At 40.4% G+C, this 24,762-nt stretch overlaps 1 protein-coding gene across 1 annotated transcript in view; it reads right to left on the bottom strand.

Annotated features, from left to right (window-relative positions):
• CDK17 (cyclin dependent kinase 17) overlaps window positions 1-24,762 on the bottom strand; it is a 147,618-nt gene that overhangs the window by 20,651 nt on the left and 102,205 nt on the right. Inside the window, exons 5-8 of the mRNA XM_027855787.1 lie at window positions 18,236-18,361; window positions 5,787-5,843; window positions 4,561-4,675; window positions 4,022-4,116 (exon numbers count right to left, since the gene is read on the bottom strand). Of these exons, the coding sequence (XP_027711588.1) occupies window positions 4,022-4,116; window positions 4,561-4,675; window positions 5,787-5,843; window positions 18,236-18,361 (393 nt within the window). The remainder of the gene's footprint in view (window positions 1-4,021; window positions 4,117-4,560; window positions 4,676-5,786; window positions 5,844-18,235; window positions 18,362-24,762) is intronic.

Here is a 24,762-nt window from a genome sequence, read left to right as displayed (position 1 = left end):
TCAGCCCATTCTAAACAGGTTGCTCTTTCTCCCACTCCACTCACTTCCATGGCCAGAGGAAAGGGTTGTCCTAATTCCTTGTACCCAAATTTGCTTCCATGCCATTGTTTTTCCCAACACCCCCCAATTTCTCTTTTAAGGCTCTTGCCCTCCATCCACCTTCTTCTTCATTCTCAATGATATTCAGTAATCTTTTTACTCATCTTCAATTGGTATACTCAGATCCCAACAGCAGCTGTTCAAAATGTTTTCCACTACCAAGACAACAATCTCATCTCTGACATTCCCATTATCAGCCAGTGATCTCCTTTTCTACTTTATTGAAAAGATCAAGACCACTAAACCGCCAATTCCTCCACCTTTCTCCTTTCTACCTCAAACCCAGCCTTCTCCTTTCTGAGGAGACCATCTATCTGGACTGCTGTCTGGGACGTGCTTGATCAACAAACCCCTCTCACTCCTGAATCTTTAGAATCTCTCAACAACTGCTCCTCTCTCATCTACTTACAAACATACACTCAAGGCTACTCTATCCTAAAGCACCTTCCTTTGACCTGCTACCTCTCTGGGGTGCAGCTCCATCTTTCTCCTATTTACTGTCAAACTTTGGAAAGTAGGCATTTCTGCTCCTTCAGGGCATGGCCTAGTTTTTCATGGGTCTCTGTATTCCTAGTGACTCGCACACCAGGTGCTCAATAACTACTGTAGAAGTGAATTATTGCAAGCTCTCCAGTTCAAAATGGCAAGGCAGGTCACCTAACTCTAGCACATGCCTGCACAACATATGGCCCTCAGGCCAGTTAAGGCCCATCAAAGTGGCCCTCAGGTGGCATGTTGTATAGGCCTGTTTTACGTCCTCTACATTTTTTGAGGGTCACCAGAAATCCTTTTGCAGGCCTGCTCTAGCCCTGTGGTCTTGGCTCTTCCTTTCCTAGTGACTTACTGACTCCAGGAGCCTCGGTTGTGCCCTTGGTTAAGTCATCTGTTATACTTCCTTCTTGTTTGGTAACCCACAATTGGATTTTCTGCTGCCTGCTTACTTCATTATCTCTGACCATCCCTTTAAGACTCTGGCTTTCCTGGGTCCCCGCCCCTGCTCCTCTCAGGCAACAAATGGCCCTCCTTCCTCATCCCACCTAGAAGAGACCTTTCAGGCGGGATGGGGCATGTGTATCTAGCTGCTCCACCTTTTGTATTTGCCTCTTGCTTCCACCAAAACCATCAGCCTTCTCTACTCCTCCAGGGCAGCTCTGCTGACCATTCCTCTGTCTCCTGCCTCGGCTTCTCCTTTGGCCTTCTCTGCCACATTCTAAGGTTCCTCTTCCTCTCATCCCTAAACCTAAGTACTAGGGAAGGCCAGTTCTTGGCTCTGCTCTGTTTTCAGAACAGAAATTCCTCAGAATTTCTCAGTTGCTCCCATGGCTTAAACTATCGATTCAATTCAATCAACATTTATTCCCTGCCTCCTTATGTAAGCACTGCGCTTAGAAAGACAGAACCAAAATACAACAGTCCCTGTCCTCACTGAACTTAAACTCTACTCAGAGAATGAGTACTTCATACAAACAGAGTATTCAAAAACTTTTACCTTTAGACCTGGTCTTTCTCAAATACTCTTAAATTTAACCTGTTCCAAAACAGAACTCATCATTTTTCTTCCAAATGCCACATTTCAATCTGACTTTCCCTAATCCTATCTGTTTTCCTATGACTCAGGTTCACTCTTTTCTGATTCCTCACTTGCTATCATTCCACCTCTCCAGTCAGTAAGCATTCACTAAGAGCCCCCGTGTCCAGCCTTCCCCTACCCACTTCCATTACTGCCATTCAGGTGAGCTCTGCTGCTCAGCCTGGCAGAACGCCCTGCCGCCTGTCTCTGCTTTAACCCACCTTCTGTTGGCCTCATCTTCCTAAAGCAAAACTTGGATTGTTCAAAAACTCAAATGTCTCTTCATTCCCTTGGCTTGAACCTAAAGCCTTCTACAGTCTAGCCCCGACTCACTTTCCAGACTCATCCCCACTCTTTCCTTCACAAGGCCTCATCCTAGAGCCAAATACACGGTGGGCTTTTCTAGCCTCGATGCATTTTTTTTCATGACAGTCCCTTTTACACAGATGCCATCTGTCAGAATCCTGCCCAGCTTGATAGGGCCTAGCTGAAATCCCAGCCAAAAGTCATCTTTGCTATGCTTCCAAGCACTGTGTTTTTACAAACTCTTGTGGCTGTTCACCATCTCTCCCTTGTTGCTAAGAGTTATTTGGATAAAGGCATGCTCTTTCCCCAAGGAGGCAGGTATTGTGCTCCCCAGGATAGACTGAAATGTTAGATGATGATATGAGGGAGCTTCTTTTCCTTTGTCATACATATACTTAGTAGTAGGATAAAAGCTGCATGCTGAGTGGGACTAAACATATTCAAATTTAATTCAGTTTTAGGTTTTGAGGCTACAGATTCTTTTAAATAAGTACCATTGCATTTCTATGGCTGAAATAGAAATATGTCCGGTCACTATGAAAAGCTCACTAATGACCCACAGAATAGGCAGAAAGGGACTCATGTCCAATGACCCTCAATATTGTGCCTTTTCTGTCATAAAGCTAAAGGAGAACTTTTCATTTCGGGCAAAATGGCACTTATCAACATCAACCACTTCAATGAAAATGATCATTCACATGCTGAAAATAAATGGATATATGAATACTTTCACTGCACACACTGGATATAATGTTCTAGATAAGGCCTGACCAGGAGAGAGCAGGAGAGCGTGCTAGGCTTCTCAACATAGACCAAGCCTGCATTTTTTTTCCTTGGCTGCCATATCATATTGATGACTCACACTGATATCAATCAGTCCCCTAACATTTCTGGCTATGAGTCAAACTGCCGTCACTTTAGGAGCACCTCTGAGCCTTCGGCAACTCTCTGAGGCTTGTCTACTAAGGTTACCGACGGCTTGTGATCTTCACCAGTGGAAGGAAGACGTTCCTACAAGGACAACCACGACTGGAACTTGACACTGAACTGAACTGCTAAAGTCCAAAAGAAGCCTTCTGTAGACAACAGTATGGATGTATGTATGTACATTTTTTTTTTTTTGGAAACGACAACAATTGTTGTGCCGTCTGATTTAGTTGTGACCAGACAAACCAAAAAAATGAAAGACAAAGAAAATTGGCCATTGCCAAGTACCAGACCACAGCATCAATCCCTACACTTCCCAATGCAGTCAAATTGTCTACAACAAAGATCTAACTGCAGCTGGGGCAGAGTGTGAGGCTGCAAGGACCGTGTGACTTTAGACCTGTTAGGGGGCTTCGAACTCCTCTATTATGAACCCCTCATAGTAAAGGTGAGGAAAGAGATCTCCAAGAGTTCTACTCTTCTACCAAGGGACTTGTCCAAGGGTACTAAGAAGCAAAGCCAGGATTAGAACCTTGGTGCTCAGTGGACAGTAACTCAGTCATCTTTCTAGTATTCACGCTACAATAAAAAGTGGGCAATTCTTTCCTTGAAACTAGACTCCTCAATCACTTCGACCCTTTTTTTGGGGGAATGGCGGTAGGGGGGAGATACACATGAAGTAATAACATGGAAAGGAGTTAAAACACTTGTAGAGCATCCCCATTCCTACAAACCCATGTCTATATACATAATGGCATGGAAACACAGCAAAGGTTCCTAGAATTTCTAACCATTAAAAAAAAAAAACATACCTGAAATACCATTTTGAGGCTAATGCTTACCAAATACTCAAAGACTAGAGCTAATTTTTGTTTTTACCTCTTGTGGTGTTACCCATTTCTCCCTTGTTGGTTAGAGTTATTTGGATAAACGCACGTTCTCTCCTTGAGGGAGGGCGGGTATTATGTCTTATTCATATTTGCACTCCCTGCTCCCCAGGATGGACTGAATGAAATGTTTGATGACAATGTGCAGGAGCTTCTTTTCCTATGTGATACATTTGGTAGTAGAATAAAAGCTGAATTAAAGTAGGATAAAATTTAAAAAAATAGTGCTTACCAAGTACTCAAAGACTAGAGTCAAGGATTTCTCTGTGTGAACGATGTCATGTAATGTAACAATGTTGGCGTGCTTTAGATCCTTTAATAATGAAACTAGGAAAAAGATAAAGAAAATGAATTAAAATCTATGTAGGATTAAATTTTTCAAAAAATTAACAATAGGCTATCAAAACCTGATTTAAAATAGAATTTACTAGAAGTGAATATAGCCTCTAAAAAAAAAAAAAGGCACCTTCACCTAAACAATACGATTTTGACTTCAAAACACTACAATCCCATATTCAAGAGTGCTTGGGTACAGTCATGGAATGAACTTGCGAACTACATTGTCATAAGATTTAATAAAATATACTTATTTAGACATTTGTTTTCAGAAACAATTTTCTAAAGGCTTAGAATATGACCTTTAAGTTGTTTCCTCTTTTTGCATCTTTTCATTCTCAAAATATGAAATCTGTACGTCATGAGGCTGCAGGAGCCCAGTTCTAAGAAGCATTTCCAAGGATTCATTTCTCATGATGAAGAACGCCATCTTACCTTCTCTTATGGCTGTACATGGAGCTCCCTCTTCATGCTCCAAGCGGATTTCCTTTAATGCTACCAAGTTCTCCGTCAATTTGCTTCTTCCTTTATATACAGTTGCATAGGTCCCCTAGGATCACATTCAAAAAGAAAATCCGTAAAATTGTATCCATGCCATACAGACTGGAAAAGGCCTCTAAGGGTATTCAGAGGCTAGATTTCCTTCTTCACAGAAAACACCAGTGTGATCACCCTTTGTTTTCCTAATGAGCCACGGAGATGTGTTGAGTCCCAGCTGCAGCGCTTCTGTACCCTCCTAATTCTATGTTAATTGTCCACTTAAATCAAACACATGCTACATGAGCTTTTTAATTTTTAGTTTCTGGCTCTCTTAAAGTGTTACCACCAACTAAGTGCCCACTTTTCTTTGATTTACTTGCCATGAGAGGTCAGGTTTTTCTGAAATTGGCCATTCATGGTGGAAAGTTCCAGGTAACCATGGTCAGGATTTACGTTTTCTAATTTCAATAATAGTCAGTTACTTTGTTTATGTCCCAATGACTTGTGCTTTTATTATTCAGGACACCATCTTAAATCTCAAGGGTTTAGAGTCATACTATTTGTTATTCCTCACATGCTGGCAAAGAGAACACTTTCATTAGAATTTCTAATTCAACTAATAAAAAAATTTTATATCTAAGTCAGCAGTACTTTGAAATTTCAGTGAAGACTAATGAGAATGCCAACTATTACCCCATTCTGGGGTCTATTTTTCAACCTTATAAATTTCTTCTCTTTAAGTAAAAATAATTTCACATTTAAGTATCACAAAGCATCTATCATCGAGCAAAGGAATGACAATGTACATTCTTTTAACAAAGAGGGATTTTTTTAGGGTGATAAAAACAGAATGCTAATAGTTTTTTCTTTTACAACATACAGTGTATGGCTAAATAGACTAGTGTACTCATCAATGTGATGGATACTACATCACCACAGAGAATGAAAATGTGAGGAATATACAGAAATATGTGGACCTAAACAGAATAATGCAAAGGAAAAGGTCTATTTTTTGCAAAATCTGTCTAAGTACGTATGTAGAAATGAGGAATCTTAAGAATCAGGAGGGGGTACAAAGTGACTTAATATAGCTAAGTTATCTCATACTTTTATGGTAAAGTATGCTTTTTATTGCAAAAAACAATCAGAGAAAAGAAGAAAGTTGTATGTTAATTCCTTACCTCTCCGAGCTTTTCCAATTTAATATAGGTCTCCATTTTCCCAAATCCAATCTCCGACTACAATTAAAGCAGAAACATGAATTTCAACATTTCTTTTTAAAACATGATATTCTCTGCTGCCTCTGATAATCTGTTACGCCGACAATGAGCACAGCACTCTAGTTTGATTTAATTTGCTGGGCAGCTATTTACAAGGTTAAATTCAACAGGCATGGAAATATTAAAGAGGTCGAATCAGATTAAATCACTGTTAAAACTGTCACCCCACATTTTATATAAAATGGTGCCTAAATAACATTCTTCAGTCAACTCAAAATTATATACTCTTTCCAGATGCTGCTGTTTGGAGAAATGCAAATGGTCTTCAAGATAATGAGGTCTTTGCAAAGACAAATGCCTCAGCCTGCTGTTTTGACTATAATGCGGAGCACAAGGAAAGCACTCCCCCCCTGCCTACCACCCTGCTCATTATTTTCATGAGAGGGAAATTCCCAGCAACGAGAAGGAAAGAGCTACAATGTTGATACTGACAGCTATGGAGCACAACCACTACTGAAGAGCATCCTTTGGAGCTGCTCAGAAAACAGGAGATGAAGAATGTGAGACTAATTCTAGAAAAAACCATATGCAGCAATTGTATGGAAAGAATACACAAGCTTTTAAAAGCCCTTTACCTTTTCTCCCATTCTTTTACTTGGCCCAATTTTTTCAAGTATGTGGATTTAGGAAAGGGGGTACCTAGATATACCCTTGGTGGTCAAGTATAATAGGCTAGATATCTGCTACGTGGAGGAACCCAAAGCAGCTGACGTAGAAAGCTTCAAGTGCAGGAAGAAAGAAGGCTCTAAGAGCTGGGAAGTCCTACAGAAAGTGTGGAAAGAGAAAAAATGTGGATAAACAGAAGAAAGGAAAAAGACACCATACCCTGATGGCAACATGCCATTATCCACGAAAGGCAATAATTCTATTTTTCCAGGGAAAGGGATGGATGATGGGGGGCAGCGAGGGAGGGTTAAGAGATTTCCTGAAACCTGACCATTGAGAAGGACTTTCAACAGCCTTCTAGCAACTGCTCTTGATTAACAGAAGAGGCACTGGTGGTGATCTATGAAGGGAGCCCATTAGACAGCTTTATTGTGTTGCTTCTTTTATATAAAAATAAAGGAGCGAGGGAGGAAATAACTGTTCCTTAAACTGCCATATTGTTTCTCAAAGGAATATAAACCAGGCCAGGTTGTCGAGGTCATCATTTGCAATCTCTTTGGTTCTCTAGAGATGGAAAAAAATCACTTTATCTAATGGTCAAGAATGATAGTGCATCATCTCTGGAGGATAACCAATATAATGCTACACACAGAGCATTTCTTTATCCTCATACCAGCTTCCTGTACTCTCTCAGCAGAGGACTTCATCTCAGACTTTCTTGAGAAAAGAAAAGGCATAGGCTATAAGCACGCTCTTCACCCCTACTTTCTACATCTCAAAAGCCCTGGACATCACCTCCTTCTGTCCTTGTGTCCAGTCTCTGATGGAGAGGAGACCTTTTCCTCATCAAAGACTCGTGCTCTACTGGGCCACTTCTCTCAACCCCTCTCAACGTTTCTAGCTGACTGTCTCCACAAATCATCCTCTTGCCCCACATAGTCGATCTCTCCCTAGCCACAGTAGCTCATGCCCTGATGCCTACAAACATATGCCAGTGCCCTCCCCCAATGACCCTGCCTCTCCATGCTCATCCGATGGCTGTCCTCCATCTCACTGCTTACACCAGCTCTCCTTTCACTCACTTCTCAGCCCCCTGAAAATCTGGTTTTCAGTATCTTCCTTCCACTGAAACTGCTCTTTCCAAACCTACCATCATTGGTAGCTCAACTGTCACAGCCAGTGGCTTTTTCTCAGGCCTGATTCTCTGCCCCTGGTAGAGCAGCTCCCTCTGCCACCGAGACACTCCCTCCCCTCTCAGACCTCTGAATCAATATGTCCGGAATTCAATAAATATATCTCTCTTCAAATAATCATTAAAAAACGTCTGCCTTCCTCTTTGGCATAGCAATACAGAGTACTGAAAAAATTGACATGGTTATGGGTCTTTCCAGGGTCACAAAGCATATAAACAGGATGTTGAGAAATGCCACATGCTAGAAAAAGTTATCTTGCTTTTCATTAAATTTCAATCCTATTGCAAACAGCCCTTTGTCATGAGGCTCAATGTCTTTCCTTTACAAAGCTGTCATAATAGGGCATATCTGTTGCAGAAAAAAAATATTCACAGTCTAATTTAATGTTTATACATCCACTTAGAGAAACAGAACATGAACGCACAACACAAAAATGACTTTTGTAAAATTTCAAATTAAAAAATAATTTCCAATACTACTGACTTTCTAGATTATAGTACTATTTAACTGCTAATATGGCTGTCAATCATGCTTCGACCCCACTGAAAACCATACCACGTACTCCATCACTCTTCTATAGCAAAGTCTTATGAATCATAAATACAAACAGTGCATTTGTTTCACCCTTAGAAAAATAAACTGCTAAAGCCAATTTATCTAATAATAAATCTATTAACTGGAGATTACTGTTGTACATGATGTTAGACAGCATAGATCCTGAAACAGTTAACTCTGCTAATCAATAAAGTGAAATTAGATGTAATAGATAACTCCTTCCCATCGTGGCAAAGGTTTTTCATTTCAGCTGACACGAAAGGCATCAAACGCAGCCTACCACACAGGTAAGCCAGGTGATCTGATTTGGAATAGCTCTTGTGCATAGGGGCATATTTTGTGCATGTTCTATAGATGTATACAAACATATCCTGACTCCCAGTTTGTTGGTAATTTTATGCAGCAAGCATGCCATTTTAAAAAAATTCTGTACTATCATGAGTCTACCTGTCATGCTTATCACTACAGAATGCAGGTGCCTGCTTCACACGTGCGTGCTCTTAATTTTCCCAGAATAGAAAAAAAGGCCTTGTGAGTTGCTTTCAATAAATGTACTAAAAATTAACTGGGAAATAGCAGAAAGCAACAAGGATCAGTAGAAAACTAGCCAGATTTGATCACTTAATATGAGAAAAAACAGGAAAGAATAAAGCCTTCTTAGTAACCGGAAGCTTAGAGACTTTTCTGGGCAAGTACTTTGAATAACTATGTACTTAAAATATCACAGGCCCTCAGTCTAATACAAACTGACTAATTAAATGCTGGAGTCTGCTTTAAAAAAAAAATACAGATTTTCATGTCTATAAGGCAGAAATGTCACTGATGCCTAATGACAAATATATCCAACAAGTGAATACATACAGTTCCTTTGCTAACCAGAAGAACTAATCAAAATACTCAAAATAACAAAGAAGAGTTAGTCCTATTTCCAGCCCCCTCATGGTGGAATTCAGTGACATCATTAAAATTTGCTGACAAACCACAAAAATGGAGAGTGAATACTGTACTGTAATCATAATGCTGAATTTAGATTTGAACAGTGGGTTATTAAATGAAGTGAGTGGCGCTTTCACATACCTCCTCCCCAACCACAAAATAGGAAAGACAAAGGATCTCGCTGGTTTATAAAACCCAGCAACATGACTGGGTTAGCTGTCAGACTTCATTTAAGGAGTAAAGAATAAAGCCTTGTAGGTGAAAAACCTTCCCATTTTCAAAAGTTTAATAAACCAATGTATTTATGAAAGCCTGAAATGCAAATTTGGATGAGTATGGTTATTCTCTCCATGTTATCTGTTCAATAGGACAAAACCAACAACAAGAGATGGAATGTCCAACTTACTAACATTCTCTCCTTAGAATATTCAAGAGACAGACCAAGGCTAAAAAAATGTCATTCTTAATGAGCACTAAACAGGAGCACTGGTATGCGCAACTGCAGTTCTGCCCAACATGACAGAAACAGCTCCATTCATTACTTGTGCCTATATGTCTCACAAAATTTTGCTTTTAAAACTATTCCCAAACCCCCAAACACGATACCAGCTCAGCACCATTAGCCTTCTTGTGGCTCAGTCCAACATGTTTCATTAAGTAAAAAACAGGGGAGAGTTCTTGATTTCGTGGGGAAACTACACCCGCACAGTGGAAATAGTCCATAAAGAAGTAAGATTAGTATTATACCATATTGTGAATACAGATGAACTTGAATGATGCAGTTTAAAATCAGTTCAGAGAGACAGTTTTCCAAACCAAGTTAAGTAGAAGCATTCTATGACCTTCTTGGAGAAATGACCAAAGCTGTTGACATGTTGTCATTGTCCCTTCCCCAATTCTGTGCACTCGGTGGGAAAATTAAGTGTTAAGCAACTCCTGCATTTGGTGTTTCATGCTCATGTCAGAAATGTGGTGTATATTTATGTATTATGGGAGGAATTTTGCTGTTAGATACTTCCTCTTTCTCCATGGCAAATCAAAGGAAGTAACTAGCTATAATAGTGTTCTTTTTCTTTTTTTCTTTTTTCTTTTAAGTAACAAGGAAAATGGCTACAGGTATTGAAAACACAATCATCCCTGGTCTAGAGCAGTTACCTCCAAAGTGAAGTGTGCAAGATATTCCACTGGACTCTGGGAAGAAAATATCAGAATTTCTATTTTGATATATTTTTATCTTAAAATAGAAATTAAGTTGTACGAATAAAATTTAATAGAGTTGATACTGGTGCCCTCACTTGGTCTATTAATCAAATGGACATATGTCACATCTGGTATGTGACAAGTCCTGAGGGAAAAGTTGGAACTGTACCATCCTGTGGGGGTGATGGCATATCATTACTAAAGTTTACTTGTGTCAAGTCAATTTATGGATAATTAGTTTTAACTGAACTAACCCTCCCAAAGTAGAGACATGGCTTAAAAAGATTCTTGCAAAGATACCACGGATATGAGATAATGTTAATAATGTGAATTTCAGCAAACAAAAAGGAAAATGACAGTGTTGACACCTCTCCTAGTATGGATTTTTTGCCAACCACGTTACCAAGTAAAAACAATAACAACTTAATTAGACCCGACTGAAGGCCTTCCCAAAATGGAAATGAACAACACTACTTAAAATATGGATTTACAGACAGTAACAATGAACCTCACCCTTTTTGTATGGTGTGCCTTGAACACTGGCTAAGGATAGCATAAAACCATCATGATTATTAGCAAGATGTTTGAAAATTAAGCTTTTGTTGCTAAATAATGATGTGTTTTCTATAAAAACCTTATACCTATACGCTTGAAAAACCTGGAAACATAATTTTTCTACCTATTTAAGAATCTTCCAAATGAAGAGTTAATTGATGGGTTTTGAACCCATTTGTTAAAAATAAAAAACATAACTGTCAATCAGTTTGCAAAAACCACTAAATGACACAAAGGAAGATGGAAATTTATCAGCTCAGTTTACATATGCATATCTAGATGGAGGGGTGTAAAGAGAGTAAAAAGGGGAAATCAAGAGAAATATACTTGGATTAAAAAAATCAACTGTAAAATTATAAGGAAAAAACCCCACAACTGAAGGTTTTTCTGGACTTCAAGCATGGGAAATAGTAGCCAGGCAAGCTAACACACGCATTAAGAGAGGCACTGTCCAAAACCAGAGAAGTGACGGCTCTTCCATATCTAGGCACAATATTTTAGGAAGATCATAATAAGCTCGAGGTGTCCAGAAGGTTCTCTGGAAGGTCAACTATGAGTTCAAGTCACATAAGGACCTATAAAAAAAATTGGGGTTATTTAGCCTGGAAAAAGAGACGTGGCATGATATCTGTTTTTGAATATCTGAATTCCAAGAACAGGGAATTGGCTTGTTCTGGCTGGCCCAGAGGGAAGCACAAGGAACAATTAGGGATAAACAACGTGTGTCAAGAGGCAAACTTGGCCTGGAAATAAGGAAAAGCTTCCTAGTACCATCTGCCTGAAAAGGGAGGGCAGGAGGGCATTCTCCTCTGCAAGTGGAGATGCCTAAGCACAAGTGGGACAGATCAATGACCCATCTGGGCTCTGCTCCAGCAGTCATTTTTTTTCAGGTTCAGGTTTGGACCAGACTACTTCTGAGGTCCCTTCCAAACCTAAAGTCCTGTGATCAAGTTTCATTACTTTAGAGTCACACTTTTCACACCTGGCACTACCTGGCATTCATTAGTTTATAGGCACACTTTTCATACCTGGCATCCACTAGATACGAGATGGAATTACGGCCGATGCTTCATTTTCATTCAAGACCCCTCTGCCTATACTTTCTGACGGGCCCTTGGTTTGACACTTGAAAAAAATGTTCACTTCCATTTCTTGTCAAGAGTAACAAGCATTTATCTGGCCTATCCACCATAAATGTCTATTAACTGAGACACCAATACCAAATAATTGATGAATTACAAGATCCTGAAGTCCCTTCAGAAAAATAAGACATATTTGTGAGCACGGTTATTTTTTTTAAATCATATTAAGATACTCTGAAAATGAACAATTATGTATTTGTGGCAATTATTAGTCAAGATATTTGATTGATAAAATACTCCATTCTTTAATCATCCCATGTAATGCAGCTGCATGTAGTTTCTATGACATACCATGTTTTAAATGGCAAAGTGTGGTGGAAAGAAAAAATACAGGCCACATGGGTCAGATTAATTTTTCCTTAAAAGGTACTGAAATCACCAAGACTCACCTATAGCTTCTTGGTGGCCTAAGTACAAAAGCCAGACCACAAGAAGGCAAGAGGTCTCCTTGAGGCCTGACTGGTGTGCCAACATGGCTGCCTGAGAGCCAGAGAAGATTCACTCAACTAAATCAATGCAGCATATCCCTGCTGAGTATACCTCCCATGCTACGGTTAAGTAAACAATGATCTGAGCCATTCTGGCTTCCATCAAGCCTGTCCTCTAACACAAGATATATCTAATTTCATAGGAGCGTGTGATTTTTTTAAAAGTTGCCTTTTCAAAACAAGAAAACACGTCCACACACATTTTAGCCCTTGAGCCTTGCACTTTATACGTTCACAACTCAGCTTATGTAGAATCACATGATATAATACTAAAGCTGTCAATATGTACTGATCCTAACCAATAAACCACAGGAGAAAGGCAATACTAATTCTTTTAAAATTAATTTAATACTCAAAGTCTTTTAAAGCAGTTTATGAAAAATTCCAGTTGTACACTGTAACCCTTTAGCCATAAACCTAAGATTCAGTTAGCACAATCTTGGACATTGAGGTCCTAAGACATTACACAACACTGCGCATCCTCACAAACCAAAACACAGCCGGCAAACTTCATTTTAGGTCCCAAAGCTATGACATTCAATTTAAAGCAAGGAAAGGGAAACAACCAACCATGCCTCAGGCAAACTAAAGTTCCATCCTCAATACACTGAACATTCATTAGAGGGCACTGTTTTCCTTAATTTCATCACAGAACAAGAAAGAAGCTGCAAATGAAAAGTTTTAAGTCTTTCATTTATATTCGGCATGAAGCTAGAGCAAATCATACTAATGTTCTAAATCTATCGTTTTAGTAGTCTAAGTTAAAGCCTATTAAAATTACTCAGAACTCTTGATCTTGGACAAAGTCCCTGGTACCAGAGGCACAGAAGTTCCAGCCCTGTGTTTTCACCTGCTATTTGAGTTCTGTCAGCACCACACTGTTAAACCTTGAGTATTTTAATAAAGAACATTTTCTCCTAGGAAATGTCCTCCCAATTCCACATTCCAGTGCCCTCCACATGATCCACCCTTCTGCTTCTCAAAGAAGGGGCTTGGACTTTCTGCTAGCCAACACCTACTCCTCCACTCAGGCTGCCCAGGATTCATTCCCCTTTTTAAGCTTCCTTTCTCTCTCCCTGATTTTCCATCTCTCCTGATCCACGGACTCCTTGCTTGCTGCCCAGAAACAAGTGCAAATCTTTTTCCTTGAAAAAGCTTCCTGCTACCCCCACCAAAGAACGGAAGCTTCTGGAAGCAGGGACTGTTTCATTTTGGTCAGCAGATCAACACTGATTAAGTGCCTACTATGTGCCAAGCACTGTGCTAAGAGCTGGGGATATAAAGGCCACCCTTGCCTGCAAGGAGTTAACAGTCTAACGAGGGAAGACAACAGCTGGGGAAAAAAGGGGGGGGAGGATACAAAGTGTCTCACACAGAGCAAATGTGAGGCAAATATTTGTTCATTGATCCTATTTCACTTTTCTTTTTCACAGTCGAATTTCCAGAAAACTCAGGTCCACTTAATTGGCTTCCTCTCTGCTTCTGGTGATTGGGTGTCCACCTCCAAATGGAAACGGCTCTCTCAAAGGTTCCTAGTGATTCTTTCTGGCTAACCCCAGCTGCTTTTTCCTGGGTCCTCAATCTTCAGGACATCTCTGCAGCATTCTGTGCTGTTGAAGACACTATCTCTGTCTTGGCTCTCCTTTCCTTGCCTGACCTATTGCTCTGGACCAGATTACCATTCACATTCATGTCCTAGCCATAGCCAACACCAAGGTTCTGGGGGAACCCTCTCGTCTTCCCTCTGTGTGCTGGTTCTCATCGACTCTCAAAAGAATGCAACCATCACTTCTAAGCTGACGACTCCCAAACATACAGACTCACACTTCGTCTTTTATCCCGAGTGCCAGTTCTGCCCCCTGAGGCTCCTCACAGATACCTCAAACTCTATATAGCCAATACAAAACCACACTGTCACATCCATTTTCCTGTTTCAGTCATGGACACCATAATTCTTCCAGCCATCGAGGACACCACCTAAGAGGGAGCTCAGGGCCTATGCAGGCTGTCTCATGCCTACAATGTTCTCTCTCCTTACCTCAGGACTCTGACACCTCATAGCAGGCATTTAACAGATGCTTGACAACTGACTGACCTCTCAACCTATGATTTACAAGGTCTTTTTAAATTTTAAATACTATGATCACAAAAAAACTATAAAGTCAAATAAGCATCACCTTTACAGCAACTCTGAATTATAACTACTTAGCATAAAGGAAACCCGACCATGTGGCATTTACAGACATACTGTGGCACTTAGAGACATTCTGTTCTTTAGTTAATGCCTCTCTAACAAGCTGGTAATCACAAAATCTTAAAAACAGTCCAAGATGCATACTGATGCAAAACTCCAAAGATCGCCACCCACCTGGGCCTTAGAGGGTGGTCTTAGAAAGTTTCAGTACTCTGTGGCCAGCAGAGTCCAGTAAGAGGACCATAGTTGAAGTCTTTCCAGACCGTGAGGAGTGCTAGGAGGCTGTGCTTATGTTTTCTGCTGAACCATTTTGGATGGCATTTCAGTTTAAGCAGATCATACTGGAAAATTGGGAACATTCTTCCTTTATCCTGAAATGTTTGTGAAACAACCTGAGTTTGCAACCTCAGCCAATGACCCAGAACTCGACTCAGTTTAGCTCAGCAAGCTCTTAAAAGAATCTGCTATGGAAAGGTACAAATAAAAAAGCAGAGCATCTCTGCTCAGACAGAACGAACGTAAGCTCCTTGTGGCTAAGATCATTTTTCCTTCCTTTTTTTTTCACCCTCATAGCTTCAAATAGTCCACAGGAAACACTTGATTTTGTTGTCGTTTTTGAACAAAGAAGTTTAATTCTCCCAGGAAGATACACTATGCACACAATTAAAAAGTGCTTGCCTTGATTGCATTGGCAGAACAGATGTGGAAAGATGTCAGGCTGACCGCCATTTAACACCCACATTAAGTTCCAGGATGTCTCTTTGCCCTGTATCTCTAAGAGACTGAGGGTAATTACAAACTACTAAGTTCAAGAGCAAGAGATTTAGTAAAATATAGCGGTAATGATAGAAGATAAATCCACAAAAACAATCTGTACTTCTATATATCAGCAACAAGAACGAAAAGAAATGCAATGAAAGAGAAATAGCTTTTATCGCAATGACAAAACGTAGCAAATATATGGACATTCACTTATCGAGACACACAAGAGACTTATACATAAAAAGCTCCAAGATGATTTTGACAGGAATGAAGGAGGCAGTGAATACTGAGGACTGTTTCTTAATCTGTGGTTGGCTTGAACAAATATAAGAAAAAAAAAACTAATTTGCCATGATATTTGCCAATGCAACCAAAATTTCCCAATTCCGTAGAAACAGGTCTTGGTTTTTTCTTTTCATGACTTTTTTGGTGATAAAGTACTAGCCAGAGAATCGCTGCTTTCCAACATGCTTGCTGTAGTAGTACCGTCAATGGATGAGAGAGCCTGCTTCCCCAGGGTCCCTTTTATCCTTGGACCGTTATCACTTTTTTCTACTTCTGTTATTCTAGTGAGTATAAGATACCAAGTACAAAATTCTTCTCAATGGCTCCATTTGCAATAACAAAAAACTGCTATTAAAATTGGAAAACAAATTATAGGTACAACACTTGAAGAATGGCTAAATAAAATATTAACATGATTAAATATTTTGATCTATTCATGCGATTTCACCGATGTGGAAATTTCCTGCACTTCGGAAGACCAGCAACTCATCTGTAATGTTCTCCAGGAGCTTGACATCTCACAGGGGTGGAAGTGGGGGAAAAGAAATGAACTGATGGGAAACTCAAAGGAGGGTGGGGAAAGCTGGCATGAGAAGTCAAGTGGAGGTCTCCTTACAGACCAGAAAGCACATGCTTTCCCCTCAGAGCCCAGGCTGGTTCTGGGGATCCTAGAGTTCTTGGTTCTGGGGGTAGAGGGAAGGGGAGGAAGGAGGACATTGACCAGAGCACAGGCAGCATGGTCTGGAAATGGGTCATTCGGCTCCAGCTCTTCTACCTGTATTTCATATGCTTTTTGATTATTCGCTTTTAATTTTGGTTATTAAGTTTACATAGAAATTTCTTAAAAGTTTAGTTGCATTTAGATGTCATAGGTAGGATAAGCTGAGTTCTTGGGTCCAACCACTAGAAAGAGTCTTAAAAAAACAAGCTACCATCAGCAAATAGGATAAGTGACAAAGACAGAAAAGCCCACATAGCAGGTACGGGAAAATCCAGTGTTATTTTCTCCTGGAGACAAAGCATAATCATGGCAAACTTTCATTTAAACATGTTAGTCAAAGCTGTGGTGTCTGAAATAACTGATGCATAATTTCAAGAAATCTAGTAATTTATATGAAATGAATAAGAAATCATAAAATTTTTTTTTTTTTTTTAAAAAACCATGTCATAGAGAAATATCTATTCAACTCAGCTTTGAGAGGTCTGGGGAGGGTTATTAAGTCCATGGATTTCACTTGGTATCCAAGCATATTTAGGCTACAGAGGGCATTCACCCCCTCCCGCTACATTAATGTCTGATGCTCCTAATTCCAGACCTTGAGCCATTCTCTTCTATTAGGCTCCACAAAGAATACAAAGCATAGGCTAGAAGAAGGAAACAAACTCATATCTGTGTGCTATGGTTAAAAAAAAAAGAACATATTCTAAATCTTTTTGTACTGTATTGGTGAAGCTTTTGGTACATGCTGTTTATTCTGGAATTCGGCTTGGATTCCACACAAAAAGGAATTTTGATTACTTATTTAGTGACAGAACTTATTCTAGTCTAAATTTGCCACCTCCATCAAAATCAGAAAACAGAAAGCAGGCTTGGAACCACTCTATAAACCTTCAACTTGGTTCCTTCTCTGGGCCTGTTCTCTAGGAACAGAAGCTGAGCCCCATGGAATACAAATTCAAAATCGTGATTTCTCAGGAAGAGCTCTAGATGTACAGAATTTCTAATAAAACTCATATTGGGTCACACTGCTAAAATGAAATCTCCTTGGGGGGAAAAATACATATGCATACACATTTGAACATGCCCATTATAAGGTGTAATCAGGTTTTATACAAATCAGATTCTGGGGAAAAAAGTACAGCCCATACATATGTACACTTTCATTACTAAGTTAATGGGAAAAATCAGAAACTAAATACGAATATATGCCTTTAACAGTGCATAATGAATAAGCCATTTTAAATTAAGACCCAAAGAAAATTTCTCAAATTCCAGAGACTTTAAACATAACATAAACATAACATCAATAGCAATATGTATAATTTCTGAAATGGAACAGTGCATACACAGTTGGTCACCACAGCCAAGTAACCTAAACAAACCAGAATGGCCAGAGAGGCTGCACAAAAGATAATCCAGCTCAGAGGGCCATTCAGCTAACAGGGCAGGTGGGCACCTTCTCTGCCACCTGAGGTTTTGGGGAGCTGCCCCGAAAAGGTTCTGTGACACTCCCCGTCACAGAGTGATGAGGTGCTGCAGGTAGTCCTTGGCCTCAAGGCCTCTGGCTCCAAAGCCAGCAATCTCTCCACCAGCCCACACTAGATCTCCTAAGATCTAGAATGCTGAAATGCAACTATGATTTGAAATCTGTCTGCCTTGAAGTCAGAGGCTGATGTGACCATTGTTGGGGAAAGAGATCCTCCGAGAACTCACCAAGGAAGCTCTACGAGAGCGCCGGCTCATCGGCTGGTCAAACGGAGGGCTACTGATCTGCAGCTTTTCTAAATAACCGTCAGGGATTCTAATGTCCGCAGGAAGGGACAAACGCTTATTTAAATCCTGAAAGAAAGAAAGAAAAAAAAAAAAGAAAACTAATTTAAAGAAGATTCTATCGGGTGTTTTGTTTTTCCTCAGTACTTCTTAGTGATAAATTGCTAAACATTTATTTTAGTTCTATACAGAATACTAAGAACTCAAGAGCTATTAGCCACTGAAGGTCTCTGAACCAACGAGGAGCATAATTTATCAAGCAGTAGTGAGAAGGATGGACTGAAACGCAACCCTCCTCAATCTGACCCCTACCTACCATTCCATTTTTTATTGGTGCCTTTCAAGGACTCTCTGTGCCAGTCAAAGTGGCCTGGTAGCTACTCCTTCTACCTCCTGCCTTTGGGTCCTGGCCAGGGTTACCCAGCTAGTAAGTGTCCGAGGCCCGGTTTGAACCCAGGAAGATAAATCTTCCTGACCCCAGGCCCAGCACTCTAACCACTGCACCACCTAGCTTCCTGCTGCCTACCATACAGAAGGTGCTTAATAAATGCTTGCTGAATTGGATTGGAAGGAGTGAAGACAGAGGGTAAGTAAGCCAACTGGCTAGGAAGCTAAAGCAACATTTCAGGCAGATGGCGGGAAGGATCTTTACTGAGGAATTATTTATTAAGGTCTTAGGTATCCTGGTGGGAAGAAAAAGAAGAGGAGAGCAGACAACACCCTGTGCATGATGCTTCATCCCCAACTGAGCCCTGTCTTCCTTCACGAAGAAGGCCTGAGGAAATGTGGTACACTTGATTTATGATTTGTGTGAGAGGTGGCGGTCCTATGATTCTTCTACTTCCACACTCTTTCAGACTTCACCCTCATGGCTCCAAATGTTGCCTTGGCTAATCACTACAGTGTCCCCCTTCTACGTAAGCTTCAGTTCCACACTCCTACTGGACAAATTTAAACTCGACCACCACATGAAAATTCATCACTTTCTCTCCTAAAGCAACTGTCCACCCCAAACCACCCATTTGTGAAACTCTTAAGACATCTTTGACTCCTTCTCATCTCTTGCCACCCAAATCTACTTGGTTACTACATCCAGTTCTAGGTCCAAAGTCCGAGGGCCCTATTATCCTTCCTTCATGATGCCCCTTACATTGATCTCTTCCTTTCTCATCTCACAATTACCAGCCTACTCCAGACACTCATCTACTCAAACTTAACTTACTTCAGAAACCACTTTTCTACCTCCCAATTTCCATTCTTTCCATTACAATTGTTCTTGAATACTGCTGACAATTTAAGTATAATAAACGACTTATTTCATCTAATTACGCTCCTTTTCTAAACTTCAAAAGTTTCCCATTCATCCACACAATTAAGCATCTGCAACATGCAAGCCAGTTTTAGGCTTAAGGATACAAACAAGCTCTGAACTGAAGGGGATTGCAATACTTAAATTGCAAAGGACAGAAAACATGGCTACAAGTAGCTATGGTAGAATAGTAATAACACTTGCATTTAGATCGTGCCTGTTACATGCTAAGCACTTTACAAATAGTGTTCCATTTGATCTTCACAACCCTGCAGGGTAGGTGCTATTAGTATCCTCATCATACAGTTGAAGAAGTTGAGGCAAACAGATTAAGTGACTTGCCCAGGGTCTTACAGCTGTGTCTTAAGACCACATTTGAAATCAAGACTCCCTGACTCCAAGCGCAGGGCTCTGTGCACCACGGGGCTTCCTAACAGCTAGAGAACATAATAACTGCAACGGTTCCTATAAAGTACTATGGCTGACTGGAAGTGGGAGGAAGTATTTACAGGAATTAGAGATACTGTCAGAGAGCAGGACAATAAGCTCAGTCTACATCACTGATGTGACCAAGCAAAAGAAAACAGCTAGTGTCCCCTGCCCTGAGGATACCCATCAGGGGTCTCTTGATCCATGCTGCAGTGTGTCTAAATAAAGAAGATAAAGATGACGGGAAGACTGATGACCACGTCTTTGGCTCTGTCCAGTGGCACTTTCTATTTTCTTCCTTAATGATCTTACCTGATCATCCCCACATACCTACATATGAGATTCCTAAATCTACATCTCAATCCTGAAGCTCTTTCAGAAGGCCAGTTTTACTTTCAACTAACTCTTTCCAGCTGGATCTATTACTCATACCTTTCTTCTCTTGCCCAAAGAGCTCTCCTCTTTCCACTCTGTCTAAATCCTCTCAAATTCCAAAATCCAATTCAAGTCCCTCCCCAATGAAACCTTCCTTAGTCACCTCAGGGCAAAACAATTCCTCCCTCCTCTGAACAGTTCCTGTGGCATTTATCTATACAGGACTCCCTTGGGTCTTACCATATCTTGTACTATTAGTTATCATTTCATGAGTACATTTTAATCTCCCTAATTAAACTGTAAGCTTTTTGAAGGCAAGGATGGTCTCTTACACTTCTCTATGCTTCACTGTAGTCCCCAGCAGGAGGCAGTGCACACAGCAGATACTCAAAAATAAATGACTATTTACTACTGATCTAGACCTAGCACCATTCCAGGTGCTATGATTCACCAAGTTTAGGCTTCACTTAAAAAACAAACAAGAAAAAAGTCCATTAAATGAAAACAAAGAATAATTCTACATAACAAAGTAACTTTTATATCTCAGCTAACAGATCAAAGAAACAATGCTTTCTCTGTTGGGACACAACAAACTTATATGATAAATAGTCCTATACAGTATCTAATTCCTGTCATCCACATAGTCATTTGCTATATGAAAATAAAAACAAACTGATTGTATATTTGTACCACAATGATGTGAATGAGAAGAATGTCATCGGCTGTAGCAAAGCTCCTTAACCTTCTGTTGTCCTATCGGACTCCCCTTCCTGTCTCAAATATCAAAAATACACCATCACAAAACATATGCCAACACCAAGTAAGATGTGAAAAACCGAGAGCTATATTAAGATTCTACAGAACATTAATAACAGTTTTTCCAGGTTTTGGGTGGACGGCTCATATATAAAAGACAGCTATGACAGGGGCCCACGGAGGTTTGTGGAACGAATAAAGTATGAGGACCAGTGCTTTATGTGATGACTCTTGGTGTAATTTTTAATAGTGATTGTTTCTAGAATCCAAAACTCTCACCAATTTTCAGTTCAGTGAGCTAGGTCTTAAAGTATAATTCTTATCAAATGGCTCGAGAGCAGGAAAACTCAATCAGTAAAGGGTAATCTTTGCAGAGACTGTGGAGCCTTTCCTGGTCATCTCTGAGCCAGCTGCTGCCTCCATGTCCAAGTGCAGAGAGGAGAATCCCTGGTGCTCGTCATCCCCTCAGCAGCCTGAACTCCTGGCAAAGCAGCCCGCACCCCTCCTTCCCAGTCCTCCCACTTTAGACAGCACTATTTCACCTTTCAGAAGTTTTCCCTTAAATGCACCCTGGAGTCATTTCTACTCACTTCTTTTCCTGTCCTTAAAGCAGAACAAGTTTGATTGCCATAAAATACCAAACAGTTATCCTGTTCCCCGAAGTCTATCACAGGCACAGAAGAGGAGATTTAGATAAAGGGGGAGGGAAACCTGCACAGCAGGCCCCATGCCTCCTAACAGGGTTCTCTCAGGGCCCTCCCCATGACTGAGGCCATCCTCTAGGGATGCCATACCTAGAGCAGCTCCCAGTCCAGAGGCATCCTGATTGCTTAACCCCCTCACCCCAATGTCACCCATTTCTATCATAGTTATAAATGTATTATCTGTCCAGTTTCTCTTATGTGGCCTGAGGACAAGAAAAAAGGAAACCTACAATTGCTGCCAGGCCCAAAACACGTTTCTTGGAAGATGAAAGGCCTGCCTCCTTTCCCCCAGCCTTATCTGAATTCCTCCATAGTGAAGAATGGGATGGTTAGAAAAGGAACTGCGTCGTGCCCATGCAGGCCTCCTGCTGATAGCATCATCCCCTAACCTAGCAAGACCGGAGAAAACTGCCTGACCCGAAGGGCCTCCCAACAGAATCCATGGCTGATCATTTAATAGACACGACATTAAGAGGGACAATCCCTTCCACCTTCGAATGAACAGTCATAAATGAGTGCTACATCAAATAGCAGAGAGGAGTTAAGAAAACATGTTTTTACTGGCTTACAGTGGTTCTTCCAAGGCACTACTTCATGCTAGCTCGAGGATTACACTTAACTCAGTCTACAAAAGCTAAGTAAAGTCTTTCAAGGGAGCAGGTGGAGGATCAGAACTGAGATTTCAGTGGTATAAAGAACATCTAGTGACAAAATTCCTTCTCCCACCCAGGTACGTTGGTACCTGCTTTGTAACTTGTTGTCTTAAAGACAGGCTCAGTGACTTGCCCAACGTCATGTGACAGAGGCCACACTTGAATCTAGGTCCTTCTGCCTCTACGAGGCTGACTCTTCATCTAGTATACCATACTACCCTTCAGGATATACTGTGTTGTTATGGCTTTTAAAATGCAGGCCAAGATGGTGGAGTGAAAGCAGGGACTTGCTTGAGCTCTCCCCCAAAGCCTTCCAAATACCTGTTAAAAATGGCTCTAAAATGCAGGACAGGATTTTCCCAGAATACTATCATTAAGGGATATCACGTATAGTGTCATTTGATGAGAAAGGTGAAAAAATTTATTCTCTTATTGCTGGAAACTATAATTTCATATTAATTTGCAGTTAATAATGGTTATTTTAGTACTGAAAATAAGATTAGTATAGAAAAGCCTCCCATATCCAAAATCCTGTTTTTCTAGAAAACTTAAAATTTTGTTCCTAACTCTAACTTGTGTAATTCAGGAGCCAATGAAAAATGGGCATCATCTCCACAAACTAAGTCTACTGATTTTTGTGACATCTTCATAAAACAGTCCACACACACACACATACATACACACACACACACATTCACACACTCACTCACTCCAGGTCTCTCTCTGCATCACGAGAACATAAAGCAAGGCAGTTGCTAGGATAAGGAAAGTAGAAAAGGAATGCGGTGTTGTCATAGCTCTCTCTCCTGATGGGTAGATGGTTTTGTCATAATTTCAAAGTGATGTTGCAAGTGAATGATGACAGCAAGCAAGAATTCATCCTAAAGTCCTAAATGACTTTTTTCTTTTCCCGAATCAGCATATGCTTTTCCTCCACCATCTATGATCTCTTTCCAATTATTCTGAAAACAACATTCCAGTTGTCACTTAGTATGATAATATCCCAATGCCCAAATGTCAAGAAGTGGGAAGAAGAAACATTTGAACACTCCCCTTTTTGTCAAGTTCCAATCCCAAAGAATTCTCTGCTGGAGCAACACTGCCAGACAAAGATGCATCATTTCATCTCCAGAACAGGCTGGACCACATTTTGAAAGACAGAGAAACACACACTCAGATTCACCACGATGGTATGTTCTGGGTGCTCTCTTTCCCTGCCCCTGCTGCTTTCACATCCTGTTCTTTAAAGACGCAAACAACGTTTGGAATTCCCTTTTCAGAATAAGAGCAGAGGTGGAGAGCTAACTCAGCTGCTTGGTTCTTGTCTGTCCTTTGCCACAGGGCCGTAAGAGAAGGGTCAAGCTGGGCTGCATCTGCTTCCAAGCTAAATGTGTCCGTTCTAGCTCTGCATTTCTTAGATTTCTAAGGCTCTCCCACTCTGGAGACTCCTACTATGGGACACACCAAGCAGCCTGAGCTCAGAAATAAAAATACTAGTAATTGTCAGGGCTTTAGCTTCCTAAAATTCTCTCTAAAAGTACTCTTGTTTATCAAGGCCCCCCAAAACACTGTTCACATTTTAGTACGAACTTCCAGAACTAGCCCTGGAGGCATCTTAATGACTAACACCAGAGACAAAAAGACTTTTACTTGCTAAGTCAGTTGATGTCAGTCGGATTGGCCACATAATTCACAAAAGGTCAAACAAAACTGATTTGTGCTTCTGGAGAAATATCATTCTGAATTAGTTATCTCACCCAGCTTCTTTGCTGTCTTCAGAAAGACAACGTATCAGCTGTAGTCACAAGTGACTCATTAATAAGACTGCTGTACAAGTGCTTTTGCCCCCTGGACATCCAAGCACATATTAATGTCTCTACGGCTTAAAATACATGACAAACTGGCCTACAATCTATCTCTACCACAATTTACATGAAGACCTGCATGAAATGTCACCTGACTTTAGATATTATGTCTATTTATAAACTATTTAATTTCAAACGACATCTCATCCCATACCCTGTCCCATTTAGATCCCGAGTATGAGCTGACCTTTAACAACGACTTTCAAGAAAATAGCTTCGTTTTTATAAGATAGATAGGATTTCTAGTAAAATATTATTAGAAGAATATAAATTCAAACATAGCCAAAAGGCTACAAAGAGCAAAGCTATGAGTATGCAGGGGAGGGTCCCGGGCTTCCACCCTGGAGCTCATCCAGGCCACTGCTAGATACTCTTGCAG

The sequence above is a fragment of the Vombatus ursinus genome, unplaced genomic scaffold, assembly GCF_900497805.2.
Source record: "Vombatus ursinus unplaced genomic scaffold, bare-nosed wombat genome assembly UNPS02011334.1, whole genome shotgun sequence".
In the NCBI taxonomy this organism is placed as follows: Eukaryota; Metazoa; Chordata; class Mammalia; order Diprotodontia; family Vombatidae; genus Vombatus; species Vombatus ursinus.
Note: the sequence above shows the minus strand (reverse complement) of the source record. Positions and strands in the feature narration are given on the sequence as shown.